Source organism: Phyllobates terribilis, unplaced genomic scaffold (assembly GCF_046119375.1).
Source record: "Phyllobates terribilis strain yellow unplaced genomic scaffold, ASM4611937v1 Scaffold_1__5_contigs__length_1240528914, whole genome shotgun sequence".
Lineage (NCBI taxonomy): Eukaryota > Metazoa > Chordata > Amphibia > Anura > Dendrobatidae > Phyllobates > Phyllobates terribilis.
Window position 1 is genome coordinate 829,271,305 of NW_027362761.1, and position 17,971 is coordinate 829,289,275.

The 17,971-nt window shown below is 43.7% G+C and overlaps 1 protein-coding gene across 8 annotated transcripts in view; it reads right to left on the reverse strand.

The window, feature by feature from the left end:
• Window positions 1–17,593, reverse strand: part of COX18 (cytochrome c oxidase assembly factor COX18) — a 40,083-nt gene extending 22,490 nt beyond the window's left edge. The window contains exons 1-4 of one of the 8 annotated variants that reach the window (XM_073638003.1): window positions 17,457–17,593; window positions 16,849–17,011; window positions 15,375–15,864; window positions 14,601–14,701 (exon numbers count right to left, since the gene is read on the reverse strand). In XM_073638003.1, coding sequence (XP_073494104.1) covers window positions 14,601–14,701; window positions 15,375–15,854 — 581 coding nt within the window. In that variant the 5' untranslated portion in view covers window positions 15,855–15,864; window positions 16,849–17,011; window positions 17,457–17,593. Of the gene's footprint in view, window positions 1–14,600; window positions 14,706–15,374; window positions 15,865–16,848; window positions 17,012–17,340 lie in introns of those variants that run through there. The other 7 variants (XM_073637997.1, XM_073638008.1, XM_073637985.1 and 4 more) reach the window with 7 other exon arrangements.
• Between the last annotated feature and the right edge of the window lie 378 nt (window positions 17,594–17,971).

Here is a 17,971-nt window from a genome sequence, read left to right on the forward strand (position 1 = left end):
TACTTCTCTTTAACACACCATTTTAGCCCACTTGGAATTTTTTTTTATCGTTTTTCAGTATATCACATTGTAAAATGGTGTCATTCAAAGCTATAACTTGTCCCACGAAACACAAGTCCACACACAGCTATATTGACAGGGAAGAAAATTAAAAAGCACAAAAAAAACAAACAAAATTAATTATTATTTAACCACTTCGCGCCAGAGCCTGTTTTTGCCTTCGTGACCGGGCCAATTTTTTCAATTCTGACCACTGTCACTTTATGAGGTAATTACTCTGGAACGCTTCAACGGATCCCCCTGATTCTGAGATTGTTTTTTTGTGACATATTGTACTTCATGATAGTGGTAAAATTTCTTCGATATCACTTGCGTTTATTTGTGAAAAAATCGGAAATTTGGCGAAAATTTTGAAAATTTTGCAATTTTCAAACTTTGAATTTTCATGCCCTTAAATCAGAGAGATATGTCACACAAAATAGTTAATAAATAACATTGCCCACATGTCTACTTCACATCAGCACAATTTTGGAACCAAAATTTTTTTTTGTTAGGAAACTATAAGGGTTAAAAGTTGACCAGCGATTTCTCATTTTTACAACAAAATTTACAAAAACATTTTTTTAGGGACCACATCTTATTTGAAGTGACTTTGAGGAGCCTTTATGACAGAAAATACCCAAAAGTGATACCATTCTAAAAACTGCACCCCTCAAGGTGCTCAAAACCACATTCAAGAAGTTTATTAACCCTTCAGGTGCTTCACAGGAATTTTTGGAATGTGGAAGAAAACAATGAACATGTAACTTTTTTTCACAAAACTGCTACTTTAACCTCAAATTTTTAATTTTCACAAGGGCAGCCAGAAAAAATGGACCCTAAAATGTGTTGTGCAATTTCTCCTGAGCACGCTGATACCCCATATGTGGTGCAAAGCCACTGTTTGGGCGCACGGCATGGCTTGGAAGGTAAGGAGCGCCATTTGACTTTTGGAATGGAAATTTGACTGGAATCGATAGCGGATGCCATGTTGCATTTGGAGAGCCCCTGAGGTGCCTAAACAGAGGAAACCCCCAACAAGTGACCCCATTTTGGAAACTAGACCCCTTAAGGAACTTATCTAGATGTGTGGTGAGCACCTTGAACCCCCAGGGGCTTCACAGAATTTTATAATGTTGAAGTGTGAAAATAAAAAAACACATTTTTAACACAAAACTGCTACTTTAGCCTCAAATTTTTAATTTTCACAAGGGGAGCCAGAAAAAATGGACCCCAAAATGTGTTGTGCAATTTCTCCTGAGCACGCTGATACCCCATATGTGGTGCAAAGCCACTGTTTGGGCGCACGGCATGGCTCGGAAGGTAAGGAGCGCCATTTGACTTTTAGAATGGAAATTTGACTGGAATGGATAGCGGACGCCATGTTGCATTTGGAGAGCCCCTGAGGTGCCTAAACAGAGGAAACCCACAACAAGTGACCGAATTGTACAATCTACTCCTCTGTATAAATTAATCTAGTGGTGGGAAAATAAGTAGATAGGTAAATGGTCACTAAACCCATAGATGAATTCCCACAGAGGTGTCATTTCCATAATGGGGTCACTTCAGGGGGGATTATGCTGTTCTGTCACTTTTCAGAGTACCAGAGCTAAAGAATCCCCCCTGAAGTGACCCCATTTTGGAAATGACACCCCTCTGGGAATTCATCTATGGGTTTACTGACCATTTTAACTCAATGGATGATTTCCAGAAACAAGCACGCAATGGAAGGTTTAGATTCTGGAGAACCCCCCCTGGAAATTAAGTGAGCTCTACTCGAATGTGTCATTCACTAAATGAACCAAATGTTTGAATGACAAATTGGGATACATTTTTACAGTTTAAAAACGTGGTTCTGTGTGGAAGATTTTAAAGCAGTCAGTGACGCATAAGGCTGGCAATGATGGGCATTGTGGGCAATAGTAGCGGGTATCACGCCTCATTCCTCTCTTAGTACATACACGACATCTTTTCTGGGGGTTCCTTCTTGTTTCCGTTGCTGGAATAAGTGCAATAAAATGTCGCTCAGTGAGTCTTTTCACATCCTCAGATTCTAATGGATGAGCGGGGCTAACACTTTGAAAGACAAGATTTTCAATTACCTTTTCTTGATAATCAAGAAAAGGATCTGAATTTCCTGCTTTTTTGTACAACACAAAAGAATTGTATGTGGCCACCTGAAACAAATAAATAACCAACTTTTTATACCAGGTATAGGACTTTCTTGATACCTGGTATGGCTGTAGAACCTGGTCTGCAAGGTCCACACCCCCCATGTGTTTGTTGTAGTCAATGACTGACACAGGTTTTTGCTTCGTAGTGGTGGATCCTAGTTCTACAGTGGCCCTTGTGGCATCTGTGTGGATCGAGCTGAGGACAAAAATATCCCTCTTATCCCTATATTTCAGGGCAAGCAGCTCTCCGTTGCGTACAGCCCCTGACTGCCCCTTTTGAAACTTTTGGTTGACCAATGGTTGTGGAAACCCCTGACGGTTTTTACGGATGGTCCCACAAGCCCCGATGTTGTGTTCAACCAGACTTTTAAATAGGGGTATGCTGGTGTAATAATTGTCCACATATAGATTGTAGCCTTTTTGAAAAAATGGACTTATCAGCTCCCAAACAATTTTTCCAGATGTCCCCAGATAAGTAGGGCATCCTGGTGGGTTTAGCTGGCTATCTTTCCCCTCATATATGCGGAAAGCGGATGTGTATCCGGTTGAACTTTCGCACATTTTATAGATCTTTATTCCAAACCTTGCCCTTTTAGATGGGATAAATTGCTTGAGGTGCAGTCTTCCTTTGAATTTTACAAGGGACTCATCTATAGAAATATTTTGTGTTGGGGTGTAGAGGCTTAAGAATTTTTCTGACAAATTTTCAATGATGGGTCTAATTTTATATAACCTGTCATGTTCTGGGGCATTTCTGGGCAGGCATTGACTATTGTCGTTAAAATGCCAAAACCGCATGAGCATTTCATAACGGGTCCTAGGCAGAACGACTGAAAACATAGGGGTGGCTTGAACAGGGTGGTTGGACCAGTAGGATCGAATGCTCGGTTTTTTAACAAGCCCCATGGCAAATGCAAGTCCTAAAAATTTTTTAATTTCCGGGACATTAGTTGGTGTCCATAAATTTGCCCTAGCATAGTAAGATCGGGGATTCTGGCTTATGAATTGGGATGCATATAAATTTGTTTGCACGACAATATGCTCTAGCAAGCTGTCTGTAAAAAACAAATTAAAAAAATGAATTGGTCCAAAATCTTCCACCTCCACATTTATACCAGGAATGGCGTTGAAATCAGGGCTGAATGGAGCAGCCGAATCTGAAGCCTCCCATCTGGGAAATGCTAGATCATGTGGCTACGCCCCTTGTACACTGGCGTGCGCCAATTCACTAGTAGCAGGGACAGCGCTTGTACTGGGCAGTGTTCCCTGATTTGGAGACATTTCTCCAGTAGCGCTATTTGCCCCTATTGCTGTACTGGTCCTTGGGCTTGAGGATGGAACAGAATCACTGCTCATTTCTGAGCTCTCAGTGTCGCCGCTACTAAAGCCCTCAAAATCCATATCTCCATCTGAGATTGCACTGTCATCAGTGTCAGAACATAGCAGGGCATACACCTCTTCTGCGGTATAAGTCTGACGGGCTATTTTATTTTTATATTTTTTGACTGGACTGAACGGACCGGACTGGACTGACCGGACTGAAAGGACGGAACCGGACTGGACTGACCGGACTGGACTGACAGAGATCTGACAGGACTGACTGACTGAGAGATCTGACAGGACTGACTGACTGAGAGATCTGACAGGACTGACTGACTGAGAGATCTGACAGGACTGACTGACTGAGAGATCTGACAGGACTGACTGACTGAGAGATCTGACAGGACTGACTGACTGAGAGATCTGACAGGACTGACTGACTGAGAGATCTGACAGGACTGACTGACTGAGAGATCTGACAGGACTGACTGACTGAGAGATCTGACAGGACTGACTGACTGAGAGATCTGACAGGACTGACTGACTGAGAGATCTGACAGGACTGACTGACTGAGAGATCTGACAGGACTGACTGACTGAGAGATCTGACAGGACTGACTGACAGAGATCTGACAGGACTGACTGACAGAGATCTGACAGGACTGACTGACAGAGATCTGACAGGACTGACTGACAGAGATCTGACAGGACTGACTGACAGAGATCTGACAGGACTGACTGACTGAGAGATCTGACAGGACTGACTGACTGAGAGATCTGACAGGACTGACTGACTGAGAGATCTGACAGGACTGACTGACTGAGAGATCTGACAGGACTGACTGACTGAGAGATCTGACAGGACTGACTGACTGAGAGATCTGACAGGACTGACTGACTGAGAGATCTGACAGGACTGACTGACAGAGATCTGACAGGACTGACTGACTGAGAGATCTGACAGGACTGACTGACTGAGAGATCTGACAGGACTGACTGACTGAGAGATCTGACAGGACTGACTGACTGAGAGATCTGACAGGACTGACTGACTGAGAGATCTGACAGGACTGACTGACTGAGAGATCTGACAGGACTGACTGACTGAGAGATCTGACAGGACTGACTGACTGAGAGATCTGACAGGACTGACTGACTGAGAGATCTGACAGGACTGACTGACTGAGAGATCTGACAGGACTGACTGACTGAGAGATCTGACAGGACTGACTGACTGAGAGATCTGACAGGACTGACTGACTGAGAGATCTGACAGGACTAACTGACAGAGATCTGACAGGACTAACTGACAGAGATCTGACAGGACTGACTGACTGAGAGATCTGACAGGACTGACTGACTGAGAGATCTGACAGGACTGACTGACTGAGAGATCTGACAGGACTGACTGACTGAGAGATCTGACAGGACTGACTGAGAGATCTGACAGGACTGACTGATCTGACAGGACTGACTGACTGAGAGATCTGACAGGACTGACTAACCCTAACTCTTACTTTCTTTTTTATTTTATTTTTTTTCACTTTTACTGTGGCAAGGCTGACAGCTCTTGTCACAGTGTTTCTCCTCTGCTCTCTCACTGAGATCGGAGGAGAAACAGTGTATTTATCAGGCAGATCGCCCGGGAAAGTTTGTTGCTAAAACAAACTTCCCTGGTGATCTCTCTGATTGGCTGGTGTGACGCTGACATCATCGAGACCTGAGCCAATCAGGTCTCGATGATGTCAGAGGTCACAGCACCGGGATCCCCGCCGCTGGCAGGTATGTGGGGGGTCCCAATCGCCGACCACCGGCTGTCACTATCTTTTAAATGCCGCAATCGCTATGGATCGCGGCATCTAGAAGATAGGAACAGGTTAACATCATGGGGACCTGATCCAATCAGGTCCCCATGATGCCACATGTCAAAGTTATCGCTCTGAACCGATACCGCAGCGCTAGCAGGACCCTGGGGGTCCTGAGCGCTGCGGGACCACCCACCGTTTTTTAAACGTCGGCGCTGCACAGAGCCCAGGCAGCGCCGACGTTTATGTACAGTGGGCGGTCGGGAACCGGTTAAAAAAACAAACAAAAAAAAAACGCATGGTCATGAAAGGATTAACCCCTTTACCCCCGAGGGTGGTTTGCACGTTAATGACCAGGCCAATTTTTACAATTCTGACCACTGTCACTTTATGAGGTAATTACTCTGGAACGCTTCAACGGATCCCCCTGATTCTGAGAATGTTTTTTCGTGACATATTGTACTTCATGATAGTGGTAACATTTATTCGATATCACTTGCGTTTATTTGTAAAAAAAAAACAGAAATTTGGCAATTTTCAAACCTTGAATTTCCATGCCCTTAAATCAGAGAGATATGTCACACAAAAGAGTTAATAAATAACATTTCCCACATGTCTACTTTACATCAGCACAATTTTGGAACCAAAATTTTTTTTCGTTAGGAAGTTATAAGGGTTAAAAATTGACCAGTGATTTCTCATTTTTACAACAAAATTTACAAAACCATTTTTTAGGGACCACATCACATTTGAAGTGACTTTGAGGGACCTTTATGACAGAAAATACCCAAAACTGACACCATTCTAAAAACTGCACCCCTCAAGGTGCTCAAAACTACATTCAAGAAGTTTATTAACCCTTCAGGTGCTTCACAGGAATTTTTGGAATGTAGAAGAAAAAAATGAACATTTATTTTTTTTCACAAAAATGTTATTTTAGACCCCAATTTTTTTTACTTTGCAAGGGTATCATTAAAAAATGAACCCCAAAATTTGTTGTGCAATTCCTTCTGAGCACGCTGATACCCAATATGTGGGGGAAAACCAGTGTTTAGGCGCACGGCAGGGTTCGGAAGGGAAGGAGCGCCATTTGACTTTTTGAATGTAAGATTTGCTTGAATAATTAGCAGACGCCATGTTGCATTTGGGGAACCCCTGATGTGCCTAAATAGTGGAAACCCCCCCACACGTGACCCCATTTTGGAAACCAGACCCACCAGGGAACTTATCTAGATGCGTTTTGCGCACCTTGAACCCCCAGGTGCTTCACAGAAATTTATTGAGCTGTAAAAATAAATTTTTCACATTTTTTTGCAAAAAAATTGTTTTTCAGCCTCCAATTTTGCATTTTCATAAGGGTAATAGGAGAAATTGCACCAAGCAATTTGTTGTGCAATTTCTCCTGAGTAAGCAGATACCCCATATGTGGGGGAAAACAACTGTTTGGGCGCACGGCAGGGTTCGGAAGGGAAGGAGCGCCATTTGACTTTTTGAATGTAAAATTTGCTTGAATAATTAGCAGACGCCATGTTGCGTTTTGGGAGTCCCTGATGTGCCTAAACAGTGGAAACCCCCCACAAGTGACACCATTTTGGAAATTAGACCCCTCAAGGATTTTAACAAGGGGTATAGTGAACATTTTGAACCCAGAGGTACGACACAGAATTTGATAACATTAGGTCATCATATTTAAAAAGTTGTCATTAGTCTTGAGTGCAAGTGCTCGCTACTTGACTTTTGGGTACTCGGGTATGCAGAAAGTATCGCGATACTCAAGTGATATGCTCGAGTCCCCGCCCGCATGGTTCCCGGTTATTAGACACCCAAAAAAAAAAACATGCAGGGATCGCTTGTGCATGGCAGGCAATCGCGCGATGTTTTTTTGGCTGTACAATAGCTGCAAAACATTTGGGGCAGAGACTCGAGCATGTCACTCGAGCACCCACTATACTCGGTGCATACCCGAGCACCCGATGCAAACTCAAGTAGCGAGCACTTGCGCTCAACATTAGTCACCATATCGTCATCATTTATTTTTTCTTTACTTCTGAAAAAATCTCAACCCCAACCCTAATACAACCCCAACCTAACCCTAGCCCTAGCACAACCCTAACCCTAGAGTTTATTTTTTACGCCGTTCCTCATGTGGTACAAGTGATTAGACGACTTTATTCTTCAGGTCGGTGCAATTACAGCGATACTAGATTCATATCGGGTTTTTATGATTGACAGCTGTCACACACTAAAAAACCCTTTTTATTGCAAAGACTAGTTTTTGCATCGCCATATTTTGAGAGCTATAATTTTTCCATATTTCGGCCGACAGTCATGTGACGGCTTGTTTTTTGAGGGACAAGCTGACGTTTTTATTGGTACCATTTTCGGGCACATGACGTTTTTTGATTGCTTTCTATTCTGATTTTTGGGAGGCAGAATAAACAAAAAACAACAATTCAGGAATTGTTTTTTTTCTTATGCCGTTCCACGTGTGGTAAAATTGATAAGGTAGCTTTATTCTTCGGATCAGTACGTTTACAGTGGAACCACATGTATATTGTTTTTTTATGTTTTGGGGCTTTTACACAATAAAAACTATTTTATTGAAAAAATAATTGTTTTTGCATCGCTTTATTCTGAGAGCTATGACTTTTTTATTTTTCAGCCGTTGGAGCTGTATGGCCGCGGGACAAGATGACGTTTTCAGCGGTACCATTTTTATTTACATTCGTCTTTTTGATCGTGTTTCATTCCATTTTTTGTTTGGCGGTATGATGATAAAGCATCGTTTTAAGTTTAGTTTTTTATTATTTATTTTTTTTACCATGTTCACTAAAGGGGTTTGACTAGTGGGACAGTTTTATAGGTCAGGTCGTTCCGGATGCGGCGATACCAAATATGTGTACTTTTATTGGTTTAATTCATTTATTTTTTTCATAAGATTATTTATTTACTAGATGGTGGCCCGATTCAAACACATCGGGTATTCTAGAATATGTACGCGGTACACCGGGCGCAATCAGCAGAGCGTTGTTTAAATTTGGCGCCAATATCGCTGATCGGTCGTGGCCGGCGGCCGCGACCAATCAGCACAGCGGTGTTTAAATTTGGCGCCAATATCGCTGATTGTATTGTATTGGCCGCAACCAATCAGCGAATTGTATTAGTGAGAACGGGGAGCGGCGCTGCGGGAGATGACGGCTGCTCGCAGCAGAAGTATCCCGACCGGTGGCGCCGCTCCCTGGTCCTCCCTTCACACTTACCGTCGGGAGATCAGCGGTCCTAGCAGCTGATCTCCCGACGGTAGCCGCATGGAGGTCAGCGGCGCCGCCGGTCGGGGTAGTTCTGCTGCTAGCGCTCATCTCCCGGCTGCATCGCCGCTGACCTCCGTACGGCAGATGAGCGGCTAACGGCCGCCATTTTTTTTCTGAAATCCCGCGTCGCTGATTCGGCCGGACCAATCAGCGATGCGGGATTTCCTGGACAGACAGACTGACAGACAGACAGATGGGATAAGACATGTGATATATATATATCTTTTTTTTATTATTTTTTTCATTTTTTTTAATTTTACAATTTTTTTTTATTTCATTTTCTGACATTTTTAGTACTTTTGCACATTGTCCCACTATGGGACTTTCACTTTTTGCAGCCTGATCGCCTGTATAGCACCATCCTGTGCTATACAGCCTGTCAGCGCTGCACAGGGAGAAGTTAGTTTGGTTGTGCACTGCGCATGACCAAAGTAACTTCCTGCCTCCTGGTGACCCGGATGTTGTCATGATGACATTGGGCTACCATGACAACATCCGGGACCAGACTCAGACGTCGCGGGATGCCGGCAGAGAATGTAAGTATCGCACTTACCTCCTCTTGCCACCGGAATGCTGCAGCATTTTGGGGGTTAATGTGCAGGGAGCGGTGCGAGACGGCTTCCTGCACATAGAACCGGGTGTCAGCTGTGACAATCAGCTGACACCCGGCGGCGATTTCGCCGCCACCGCTTGTGTGTGGGCGAAATCGCCAAGGCGTACTAATACATATCTGGCCCAGGGCACAGATAAATATTAGTACGCCTTGGGCCGGAAAGGGGTTTTTCCCACAAACAAAAGTTTATTTTAATCAATAGATCTTGGAATAATAATAACTTACATGCTGAGATAATCTTATACAAGTGCCCCTGCTCTGTACTGTGTAATGGCTGTGTCTGACCGTACAGGGACATGGTCTGATCATATCACATCTCCTGGGCAGGGCAGAAAGCAAAAGAGTATACAGACATTACAGCACAAGATCACAGCTTATTCTTTCTTTGAAGTAAAACATTGTTTAAAGACAGGCAGGAAATGCTTTATCTCACATAAAGAATCAGCTGTGATCACCTGCTGTAATGTCTGTATACTCTTTTGCTTCCTCCCCTGCCCAGGAGATGTGGTATGATCAGACTATGTTCCTGTACGGTCAGACACAGCCATTACACAGTACACAGCAGGGGCACATTTATAAGATTATCTCAGCACAGGAACATTTTATTTAAACACATCCAATTGTGGAAATTATTATTATTCCAATATCTATTGATTAAAATCAACTTTTATTAGTGGGGATGCTAATATAATATTGTTGCTTTTCATAACTGTATCTAAGTAAGGCTAGGCTCACATCGAGAAATCCTATGCAAACTAAAGAAACCTTGAAGGAATCCCTGAAATGTCAATCCATAATGCAGATGTGAACACAGCCTAATGGTGGCTATCGGCATGAGACAGCATTCACCTGACAGCTTTCACACACACACTCACACACACACACTCTCACACACTCTCACACACACTCACACACACTCACACACACTCACACACACTCACACACACTCACACACACTCACACACACCCACTCACACCTTGGCCAAATGTCCATGTGCTTTCAATAGGGAGAGGGGAGAAAGTCATCCCCTGTAGGGAGGCCTCCATACACATCAAACAGTTGGCCAGGCTGGAGGGTTCAGCCACCTTTAATGTGTATAGAGTCTTAAGCAGTAATGTGCTATATGCGAATCTGATATTCCATGTAGAGTTTTTATGTGCACAGGAAATAGTTTTATAAATCTTCCACAAAAAAGAAACAAACAAAAAAAAAAAACGGCACCTCTGTACTCAGAAGTTTCTCAGCGCAGACACATAACACCTCTCCCACAGGTACCGGGTGCTTATCAGTAAAAACAGTCCATATATAATATCAAATAAGGAAGAAAAAGATAGCACTCACCGGTTCATAAAAAAGATTCACCTTTATTCAATCACATTAAAACGTGAAGCGGGGAACAGAGTGGTACACCTGGAGGATGACGGCCGTTTCGCGCCTAGCTGCGCTTCTACGGGTCACAATACCTCATTCAATGTGATTGAATAAAGATGAATATTTTTTATGGACCGGTGAGTGCTATCTTTTTTTCCCTTATTTGAAGTTTTATAAATCTATTACTGGGTATATGAAGACGTCACTGTAGGATAGTTGTCAGAAATTAGAAAAGGAAAAGTTGTCATCAAAATCTGACACCCCATAAACTAAAAAAAAACACATTTTACATTCCTTGACCGATGCATGTGTAACATGAGAGTTAGTGGGTTCATTATGTGTTCAGGGGGAAGGGTTGATATATGGTCCCTGCACTTTTAGATAACGTTGATGATGGGATAAACAGACAATCCACAAATCCCTTTATTTAAAACTTAGGATGTCCAAACCTCAAAATCCCCTCCTCGCCGAGCACTAGATGTCTCCTCTCGGTGTGACTCTGTCCACTGCCTGTTGTCGAGTATAATCCGTCTCTAGCAGCAGAGGTACAGAGACCCTTTACAGGAAGTGGTGGCGGGACTTATTCTCCTGTCAAACTTCATAGAGGCGGAAGCAATGCATGATGGTAATTGAGGGAAAAAGTCCACCCAACTATAGTACTGGTGGTGGATGAGGGCAGCAAGACCAAGCGTTTCTACAGGTTTTGGGTGAAAGGACTCTACGTATTAAAATAAAAGTCTAATAATATACATAATTTTACGAAGACCCGGACATGGTGGCTTGCATGGTTACTTTGACCTCAATATTTATGTTTCCTATTGAAATTATCTGTAATGTAGTCTGTGTCAGAGGACCAGATACACCCAATCAGATCATGCTACAACAAAACAAAAATTGGACAGTTCTTACTCTTATCTTATTCCGCTACTCCCATGAGTACACCATTTTTTTTAATCCACCATATGATTCCAGAGATATGGGCCTTTTTATTTAGTGCTACTTTTTATGGTCTTTGCCAATGGGGCGTGGCTCACAGGATTCTCAGGGGAGTGTCTTTAGGCTGCTCTGCATTTTTGCCCGGTTAGCACTAGATAAAACAACACTATCTCTGGAATCTTATTGTAAATTCAAAAAAAAAAAAATAAATAAAAATGAGGAGAATAGCAGGAATAAAATAAGAGTAAAAACTGGCAACTTTTGACCTGATGACTGGTCCTCTTTAAAATGTGACTAAATATTATTCCTGATTTTTCATCTCGGTCAGATACATGAATTGTTAGCAGATCAGTAGCGGTCTGGTGGCACCTAATGGTTGCTCAATTGACCCCCGAGAAGTGCACAGCTCAGGAGTGCACAAATCCTGCCTAAGTGCGCACACAATTGTTTCAATGGAAAGCAAAGGCCATCATGCGTTCGCTTCCTACAGACAGGCCGCCAAGCGTTCGCTTCCTACAGACAGGCCGCCAAGCGTTCGCTTCCTACAGACAGGCCGCCAAGCGTTCGCTTCCTACAGACAGGCCGCCAAGCGTTCGCTTCCTACAGACAGGCCGCCAAGCGTTCGCTTCCTACAGACAGGCCGCCAAGCGTTCGCTTCCTACAGACAGGCCGCCAAGCGTTCTCAAGCGTTGACTTCCTACAGAGAGGCCATGAAGCCTATGCTTTCTACAGGAAGGCTATGAAGCAGTAGCATAGCTAACGGGGGAAGGGCTACGCAATATGTCTGGGGTCATTTACCTAGTAGAATGTTCACCTTGCAAAATCCAGTATACAGGCTGTATCATTGGCCCCCTAAAAAAGGCATTAGAGGGTATGTCAAATGCCGCCAATCCTACAGCTATTAAAGCACCACTCCAACATTTTTTTTTTATTGCACAGCTGGAGTGGTGCTTTAAATGTAAGTCCCCTGCCCCCTGTCATATACTCACCTTCCGCCACCCTCATCGGTTTTCCTGCCGCTGTGGTCTGTCTCCTGTGAAAAGTGACCTGCCGGTGCGCTCCAGTGTCTGCTGGAGCAAGTCGGAGGTCACTTTTCAATACAAGTCTCGTTCAGCGCCTCATAGACTTGTATTGAGAGCTTGTGAGAGGAGCTTCTGACTTCCGGCTGACAAAATGGCGCCGCAGGACTGGAGTGGTGCTGAAAACCGGGAAAGACGCCGGAAGGTGAGTATATCACCGGGGGTTGGGGGCTTACACTTAAAGCACCACTCCAGCACTAGAAAAAAAAACGTATTAAAAGAAAAATCTTGAACACAGAATCTTATTAGATCTTTAAATTGGAAACTAGAACCACGTCAGGACTTAATCTAAGACAGGATCTTATCCTACAATATATGTAATTTTGTTTCATCTATATGTTTTCTTGTTTTTATATTCAGGTTTTAATCCGGTTTAAAATTACATGCATACCAGTGTGATTGGTTATTTACTGTCATGTGATTTGAGATAGTGTGCATTTAATGGCAGAGAACCAACATTTCTTTAGACCATGAGTAAGGCTTTACGGCGAAACGCGTTAGTTTAGTTCTTATGTGGTCCTGCCATGATTATGACATGATTTTTTAATGTATCAAATAAACGTGAAGTCATTATACTATGTTTTGGAGGATCACTGGGGACATCATATTATGTATAGGGGAGCTGTGGGGGCATTATACTGTGTGTAGCGGAGCTGCGGGCCCATCATACTGTGTATAAGGGAGCTGTGGGTGCATTATATTGTGTATAGGGGAGCTGTGGGCCCACCATACTGTGTGTAGAGGAGCTGTATGGGCATTTTACTGTATATAGTGGAGCTGTGGGCCCAACAATCTGTGTATAGAGGAGCTGAACATTGGGGGGACGAAGGGGACATTATTAAATGTTATGTGGGCACTTAAGAAGCGTTATAGGGGCACTCAGAGTACAGTGACCGTCAAAGGGGCATTATCACTTTCTAGTGGCAAGATCTGAACTCTGTTTTCTAGGGCACTTGCACAGGGCATTACATTTTTTAGGGGGGAGGGGGGGGGGGTTCACCATCTAAAGGACACAAAGGAGACATTATTACTATACAAGGGGCACTGTTTTTGCACCACACAGCAGGTGCAGTAATAGGGACATATACGGCAACAGCTGCTCAGCATTGGAGTATCAGTATGATGAGGAGTTTGTGCAGACTGGGAATAGATGGGGACAGTGCAGGAAATGTGAGAAGTCAAATGTGTCTTTGTTGTAATCTATTCACACAAGTTGTGGCTAGAAGAAGTTGTCATGTCGGTCTGGGCCAGATGGAAAAACGGGAAAAGTGAACGACTCCATCAGAAAGAATGTCAGCTGTAAGTCACTATATATAATTGTACTGTGATCTCTTACATGTTCTGCAGGACTGGCATCTATCACTATATGGTCACTGTATAGCAGTAATATCAGTATTGGTCTTAATATAGAGATTTATTTCAGTAACTGCCCGGTCATCTGCTGAGGTTCCCCTATACCCACAATAAGGGTGCGCCAAAATAGTTATAATCAGGGTTACCTGGTTAGGGGCCCACACAGATGTTTCGCCCCACCTGAGCTGAACTCCTAGCTACGCCTCTACTATGAATCCTATGCTTCCTACAGAAAGGTTATGACGCCTACACTTTCTATAGAATCTGTACTCCGCTCGGTGTGCACACTCAGGCAGGATTTCTACACTCCTGTCAGTTGAACTGCCCACTTCTTGGGATTCTACTGCATGATCATGAAGGTCTCAGGACCAGGACCACCATAGATTTGCAGGCAATTCAAGCTACTGCTAAATATGAAAAATCAGGAGGAAAGTTAAGTTACTGTTTAAGCTAATTATCATCTGGCTACAGAACTCTAACAGCTAAGATTAATATGCACAAAAACCTAACCTGGCTTCCTAATGCAAAGTATGGTGGACAAATATAAGCAACTGCAGTTACATGTACACAACGCAACAGAAATATTAGAAAAACTTACTTTGCAACTTTGTCACTCCAGCCCTGCTGCTTCCCATACACAGCCACCTCATACTGTAGCTCCTTTGCTAAATTTTTTATTTCTGGTTGTAATTTTTCCACCTAGCTGAAGATAAAGCAGAGGTCAGTGTTATTAGGACTTGTAGCCAAGTGGTGCACTCGCCATCCCACCGCTATAGACATGTCCTGACAGTGACTCCAGGTCTCACACAAAGAAAAAGAAGAAGAAACGGTTTCAACTTCTAGATGTTGATCGCCTACACAGAAGATATGGGCTATGCATTTTCAACTATATTTTAACTCTTATACGCAAGACAAACAAACAAGTAAAGGGATATTCTCAAGTTTACACTTGAGGGATAGTCTCAAAAGGGACATTCTCAAGTTTATAACTTCCTGATCAACAGGGGGTTTGGCCACTGGAACCCCTACTGATTCTGAGAACTCTGAAGAGCCCCGTATCAATGGAGCAGTGGTTGATCATGCGTACCTTTCCTCCATTCACTTTTATGGAAGTGTAAAAGACCAACTATCTCCGGCGGTCCCATTAAGAGTGAATGGAGCGGCAGTGCAGTATGATCTACCACCGCTCCAGTTACGTGGGGCTATAGAGCCCTGGTTCTCAAGATTGGTAGGGCTCCCAGCAGTCAGACCTCAGCGATCGGGCAGATAGAATATGTATCTGTGGGATAGGGGCTATTCTGTAAAGTCAATGTATATAGAGCCCTTAATGATTCACTAGATGGCAGCAAGTACAATGCAGTAAAATACGCACCTTGCCTAGGATGTGCATCTGGTATACTGACAGAGGGAGGGTGACAGCCGTCCTCAGAACTATTGTTGTGCACATTATAGTCACCCACCATGGTAGCCCCGTGACTTCTTGAATAGACATTAATACGTTCTCAGCCAAATGAACAGGAGCAGAGTCAGCCATTTTTGCAAATACGCCATAATCACTGTTCACTTGCCCTGTCGAAGCAGCGGCAGTAGCAGCTGTAGAGGTAATAGTCCTGTGATGGGGTGCAGTAGTCACATATGCTGCACAAAAAAGACTTTTGCCATTAACAGAAACACATCTGTGGCTGTGCGGTAAGGTCTGCACTGGAGTTTTCAGTCCTTGCTGATGTTTTTTAAGATCGGTGGTTCCAAAGGACCGTGCCTGGTGACATCTTTTGGGTAGCAAAACTTTAAAAGAATGAAGTTCAGTGGTTCTGGTCCAAGTTGTCAGGGTCTTCAAGTATTTAAAATACATTGCTCTAAGACTAAAGGTAAAATATACAGTGTATAAGCGTCATTCACACAACTATCCAAATTAAATGTTTACATTTAAAAGGGAACTCTACATTAAAGGAGTTATCTGATACTAAAAATGCCAAAGTGTAGCTAAACTTTATTTTATATTGTATGGTCCCTTAAATTTCTGTAGGTCATTGATGGTTAGAGTCCTGACACGTTACTCATTGCTCAAAAGACAGCTCAGAAGAGCACAGATCAGGAGGCAGAAGTGCTCACCTCCAGCTGGAGCGTCTACAGAGAGGCATATGGGCTCAATACAATAGAAAGTCTATTGGTCTGTACTCCGCTCTATGCACACTCAGGCAGAAGGTGAGAACTTGTGAACGCCATCAGAAGTGGATGGCACCTGAGAGCAGAGCATCACATGATCAAGAGTGATATTGATACATTTCATTTCAATAAATGTAAATGAAGAAATACTCATTTAGTCATAATGGCATGTTAAGGATAACATTATTTTTTAGTATCGGACAACCTCTTTAAAACTTGGGCTAAAAAGAGACATTTACTTTCTTGTAAGCTATGGAAAATTTAAGGTGACCTCAAAGAGGACAATACTACAACTCTGTGATAATCACAAAAAAGTCAGACTTTTTGTGATAGTTAAAACAATGAAACTTTGTGATCACTAGCCAGTAATCCTGGGCTCCAACTAAATGTGGTCATGTAGCTCCAGTGTAAAAGACCCCAAGCTCAAAAGCAGAATTATACTCTGAGAGGTTGGCAGGAGGTCCACAACGCTGGAGACTCACTAGTAGCGGACAATCATTTATTACCAAAGAAGTGAGTATAGAGGAGGCATGGGTGGTGTATGCCAGGAGTAGACCCAGGAGAATCAGCCTGACCCAGCACAGACTTCACCCACCCGTCCTTGGTTTCTCAGGGATGAACACTGCTGAGCAGATCTGCACGATAAAACGATTAACACACACAAAAAAAAAAAAACCTACAGTAATTGTATGATTGCTGGGGGTCCCACCGATTACTACAACGGGGGTCCTGGCCATCATGTGGTTGCTGGTTGTCTGCTGGGTCCTAGCTGACCCGGATCGGTTCTGCCAGGGGTACTGTAGGGGGCTGCTTCCCTGGTATCTGGTCATGTTATGGATGCCCCTGTTACATTGGGAAAAATGATCAAGAAAGTATAAAATAAATAAATAACGTTCCCCAGAAATATGTGATTATTTCTTCAGGTACAAATTATGTAGAAAAAAGAAACATATCCATATAAAACTATATTTCATGAAAAGTAGAAAGTCTCCACTGCAAAAATAATAAGAAAAAATCCTGTGCCCGTGTGTCTTGCCCAGTGCATGGCACAGAGACGAGGAGCTGGCAGCCGGACAGTCATTAGGCCCCTGGTGTCTCTGCAGCAATCTGATGCCACTACCCCTGACCCGGAGTTGTATGAGTGACCTGCCTCCATAGGAGGGCGTCCTGACCTGCCAAACAGTATGACACCCCGTCACTTACTGGAAATACGTCCATCCAGACCCCCACGTCTGCAGTACCACAATATAGCCGGCAGATGGCGCCGTCTCGCAGAATGCAGACTTACCGGGCTGACCTTGCTTGCATCCGTCATGTGCGCTCTTCTAACTCTATGGTCACGGGAGGTTCTCAGTCCTCGCAGGCATCATTGTGCGACTTCCTGATTGCAGGGGCGCGTATTAGTGACGTAACCACATAACATCCTGTGATGGCGGCGTTCATGTCATCACCATGTAAGCAGTGGTTTTGTGCAGCTTCCCACCTCTTCGTGTATATTGGTGTGGGCTGATACCGGGCGGGCTTATTGTGCTCTCACCACTTTCTAGTGCTCATTACTACAGCCTGACTTGGTATAGAGCAGTACGGCCTGGGAGACTGAGACTGTAGGAGCAGGCTTATCTGCACCAGGCTGAGCACATGGCTTGTAGCATTTTTTGTTACCCCAGAGCGCGACTGTGCGCTTGTTACCCCAGAGATTGACAGCGGCATTTAACATGTTAACAGCCGTGGATCACGATTCCACCTGCGGCTGTCAGGTGCCAGGAAAGATGCGGTCTCAGCGCCAGAGCCCTCATGAAAGGA